We start from the raw sequence: 5,109 nt of genomic DNA, 5'->3' as shown, positions 1-5,109 counted from the left end.
GTAATAGCCTCTAAAATCTAGAAGTTTGTATAGCTCACTTTATGATAAAGAACTAAAACTAAAGTAAGCTTGATTAGCATTACTAACATATATTTGTTAAGAAAACCTTTTGATTTTTCCAATATCAATATCTCAAGTTTAAGCAGAATTCTAGCTAATATACCCTCATATAACTACTATTACAGGGTATGCGAAGAATGTTTAAGCTCGCTACTGGCGTCGCATTGTCGCCAATTGTTGTCTAAGATTTTGTTAAATTGAAATGTGCAACTGTGAAATGTCAGGCGACAATTGTCAACTAGATGGATGCGATATTCCACATACGCCCCGTTGCCAGCATCATCTGCGGTCCCTAAAGTAAGCTGCAGATCACAGATTGAATCTTGAGTCTCTGCAGTTTATTAACCTGCAACAGAGCGCAGGGCAGAGTAACTTAGCGCGAGTGATTCATGCATTTGAGCAAGTGGATGAGATTGAGAGTTGAGATGAGATGAGAGCAACATGGGAAGAAGAAGAAGAAGAAGAGTAGGGGCTATGCAGAGCGTGGTATAGTGTGGTATACTGGGAAGTATGAAGTTATTCAGATTGGGGAAAGATAAGGGGGGATAAGATAAGGGATTAAATATGTTGACAAATATGCTTTTTAGGTGAACTTATCTACGTCTAAATCTATATATATATAAATGAACTCTAAAGGAGAGTATCTTATAGAGATACTCGAGCATTTGGTATATCTGTAAAGTACAACACATATGTACGTATGTTATATATCTCTAAAAAATACTCTCTATAAGATACGCTCTTTTAGCGTAAGTTGTTTGGCCTTTCTCATGTTTAACTCTGGTTCAGCTATTTGAGCGTTATCGAATGTCTTGAGCGCACTTCATTCCATGTGGCTGCATCTTTACAGATCAACGCCAACGCCTACGGCCGAGCGTAGTCTGCGGCACGGCCCGCATTTCTCTGTGCTAACGAAATCCAATTCCCATACACATGCACACACGCTCACACAAACATACACCCGACAACATATTGGACGTGCAACCACAACAACAACAACAACAGCGAGAACAACATAATGACTAGCAAGTCGGTAAAAACAATTTCATCAGCTGCCGAGTTCCGCACGCTCCACTTGCCGCTCTCCTCTCCTTTCCTCGCCCCTGCCCCCGCCTCGCCCCTCATTTTGTTGGCGTGTGTGGGACATGCGCTAAAATTTTATTTGATTTGACACTTAGCAGTGCCTGTTAGCGACGCGATTCGTCTGTCTGTGTGTGCGTGTGTGTGTTTGTGTGCGTGTATGCGACTTATTAAGGACTTCCTGTTGGCCATCAGCATCTTTTGTCGCGACAACAGATTAATTTAACGCACTGCAGTTCAATTTAGATCGCCATTTGGTACAGTCGAATCGAATTAAAAGACATTTTCAAATTTCAATTTGATTTTGCAGTTTCTTTGCATTTCTTTTATTTCAATAGAATTTCAATTTTATTTAATGTCTGCCTTCTAAAGTACACAATAATAATAATAATCGTTTTAATAATAATTGTAATCATAATATAAATTAATTAGTGCTTAATTTCAAATGCCTGCTGCGCTTAAGTATCGTTATCGTTATCGCTATCGAAACAAATAGAACTTGCTGTTCTTTTTATATCGTTAAAATACCCTTGCGAGAAATTTGAAAAATTGTAACATTTACAAAGTATTATTTAAAGTTAAGTTGGGTGAATTTGGAATAATATTAAAATTTAATAATATTAAAATTTGTTCCTCAAGAAATAGAATTTCAGCAAACTATTTTTAAAAGCTTTTAAGCAACATAAGCTTTAGTTAGAAAAGTTTTTTAAGCCTTTTTCAACAATATTACAATTATCCAGGCTCTGTGGATCGTTATTTTGTAATATTTTACTTTGTATCATATGGATAAAGCCGGAAAAGGATGATTGGCCATAATTAAATTATTTTACAGATTTAAACTTTTGAAATGTTGATCTGTAAGTTTAATTTGAAAAAATCTTGAATTTTCCCTATGTTTGTATAATAGAGCAACTTTATTATTTTTTTTAGACAAACTTTTAATATCAAACAATTTTGTATTAATAGCTGATCATTAATACAAGTAAAAGGAAATATCTGGATTTTTAAGTTTCAAAAAATACTTTTTGGATTTTATTTAGTATAAAACTCAAACATATTCAAGAAATTTTCATGATTTTCTCTGTAAGGTAAAGTTACATAATTCCCTTCAGCTAAATAAATATATTTTTATTTAATTTGATTCCCTATATATCTATATATACGCTAAATATCTTTACTCTGCAAGGGTATTTAAGCTTCGACTAGCCGAAGTTATGCCATTTTCTTACACTTCTTTCTCTATCTCTCTCTCTCTATTTACAAGCGTCTAGCGCCTCAGTCGCGGCTAATTTTTGTTAATTTTTTTTTTTATGTACAACGAATACTTATACACTACATGCCGGCCCAGCAGCTGCTTCAGCTATTGCGTGTGACAACTGTGACTGGCTTGAGCAACGGTTGCTGCGGTTGCGGCAGCGGCAGCGGCTGCGGCTGTGGAGCTGGACCAGGAGAACGGGAGTTGGCGTCGCCGTTGGCCTGTTGCTGAAGAAGCTGCTGTTGCTGCTGCTGCAGCAGGCTGGGCGATGAAGGCGGCTGGCCGAGATGTGTCATGTGTGGCTGTGGCGCCGGCGCAGTGGGCATCGCTGCGCTGAGCTGCCTTTGATGTGCCGCCAGAGCGGCGGCGGCGGCATGCTGATGCAGCAGCTGCTGGTACTGCAGTCGCTGGTACAGCTCCTGGCTGCTGGCGGGGCTAACGAAGGGCGGCGGGGGCGGTTGCGGTGGCGCCGCTCCACCCGGGTGGCCCACCAGGCCGGGTGGCAGCAGACCCGCCGCCGCGGCTGGACTCTTTGGCGCGAAGGGATTGTAGCGCTGATACATGCTAGCCAGCAGGCTGGGCGCCGCCTGTGGATAGGTGAGGAACTGTCCGAACTGCGGATACGCCGCCAAACCGGGAAACATCGGTCCGATCAGCGAGCGCTTGAAGGCGGCCAGGCGGGAGCGACTGGCGGCGGTGGTGCGACGTCTCAGTTTGCCGGTGGAGCCACCAATGAATACATCCTCCGCCGAGGGATCGAGCATCCAGTAGTTACCCTTGCCGGGATCATCGTAATGCCGCGGCACCTTCACAAAGCATTTGTTCAGGCTGAGATTGTGCCTGATGGAGTTCTGCCAGCCTTGTTTGTTGTCCCGATAATACGGATGATTGGTCATGATGTACTCGTAGATGCCATTCAATGTCAGACGCTTCTCCTGACTCTGCCGGATGGCCATCATGATGAGCGCATTGTAGCTGTATGGCGGCTTCTCGTTGCCCTTCTTGTCCTTGATGGGTTTGCCATCTGTTGATTTGGTCTCTGAATCGCCATCGTTATCACATTCCACATCCTCATCTCCTTCTGCATCTCCATCGCCCTCTGCATCCGCATCTTCATCATCGGGTTCGTCTACATCAACGGGCGGTGCTGGCGACATGGAGGTCACATCCAGATCCGATTCCACATCGCTCTCTGGTTCTGAACCCAGAGGTGAGCTATTGTTATTGTTGTTGTTGTTGTTGTTGTTGTTGTTATTATTGTTGAACTTTTGTTCCGCCTGATGTCGCTGCTGGTCCTCCTCCTCGTCGCGCTGCTCATCCTGCTCCACCGTCTCCGGCAATATGGAATTGATGGAGAAACTGGACTTCAGATGCGGCGTGCGAGCCATTTTCATGAGCAGCGTAGCCGGCGTCAGATTCAAATTCAGATTCAATGCGCCGACGGTATTAAGATGCGGATGCGAATGCGAAAGCGGATGCGTATTTGGCTGTGGATGATGTGTGTGCTGCGCGTGATTATGTGGATGATGATGATGATGTGCGTTGAGCTCGTCAACGATTTTCACCATTTTGCACTACAGATTGTTGTATAATTTATTGTTGTTTTTTTTTTCAAAATTTGTTTTCTATTTGTTGCTAACCAAGCATTTTATTAATTTAAGGCTTGTATAATATTTATATCACAACAGCAATAAATATTTGAATGCCTCCCACACGCGTATTCGTTTACGATTGGATTACATTTGCCATTCGCCGTGGGCCGTTTACCGTTTGCCGTTTACCGTTCAGCACGTTCTGTTCGTTCACACGTCTGCTGCGCTGTGGCGTTTTGTGTAGACTAACAAGAATTCCCAAATCTCAATCCAGTTGCTGCGCCTGGCGGCTATTGCTGCTATTCCCACTGCCACAACAGCCAATGGCAGCTGTGGATTGTGTTCGTGTCGTGCATGCTCCCTTTCTCTCTCACTCTATCGTTCTCCCAGGGTGCAGCAGTAGCTCGCTCGCTTGCGCTTGCTCTGCGCTTGACGTGCTCGTGTGCGCGCCTGTGTCCATGTGTGTGTGTTTGTAGAGATTTTTACCATTCGCCGCTAATTGCTGTGCTGACATGACACGAACGCCGCCGACTGGTCTTTGTTTTTGGTTTTTATCGTTTAGCATGGGGTGGGGAACGCAATGCCCGGGTTGTGGGTTGCATTTTGATACGCCAGGTCTCTAGTTTGCTGTGCTCTTTTTGCAGCAGCTGTCGCTTTTGTTACAGTTACGCCAACTGTTGTTGTTGTTGTTATTGCCATGAAGGTCCCTTTTAATGTATTTTTCGCTTTCACACACACATACACACTAACACGGTGCCTATTGTCGTTTTTGTGTTTAATATTTCTCTGTATTTGAGCTATTGCCCCCTTTAATTTGCACGATTTTTTTAAATAAATTGCGAATAATTTATAGCATGTTTATAAAACAATGGAAGCATATGACACTATTGAACAAATTTTAAATTGTTGAAGCTGCATAACAAACAAGTAAAATTAAATTATTACATTTATATGAAAAACAAATCACAATAATTGAGGTCTCAATGAAAAATCAATTATTTTTTAAATCGGTTAAATCGAGCCGTATAAAATAATAACAGCGAATAGCAATTTGCAGCAATCATAAAATTCGTAGAATCTTCAAGAAGGCAGCAGCTGTTGCTATTCGCATGGGGCATGCCA

At 42.6% G+C, this 5,109-nt stretch overlaps 1 protein-coding gene across 1 annotated transcript; it reads right to left on the bottom strand.

Moving 5' to 3' along the window:
* Positions 1-1,715: 1,715 nt before the first annotated feature.
* Positions 1,716-4,241, bottom strand: LOC6577891 (fork head domain transcription factor slp2). Its single transcript, XM_002003786.4, has one exon. It carries the CDS (start codon positions 3,961-3,963, stop codon positions 2,497-2,499), a length of 1,467 nt encoding a protein of 488 aa, XP_002003822.1. The 5' UTR covers positions 3,964-4,241; the 3' UTR covers positions 1,716-2,496.
* Between the last annotated feature and the right edge of the window lie 868 nt (positions 4,242-5,109).

Source organism: Drosophila mojavensis, unplaced genomic scaffold, assembly GCF_018153725.1.
Source record: "Drosophila mojavensis isolate 15081-1352.22 unplaced genomic scaffold, ASM1815372v1 contig_49, whole genome shotgun sequence".
Lineage (NCBI taxonomy): Eukaryota > Metazoa > Arthropoda > Insecta > Diptera > Drosophilidae > Drosophila > Drosophila mojavensis.
This window is presented reverse-complemented; position numbering and strand designations above follow the sequence as displayed.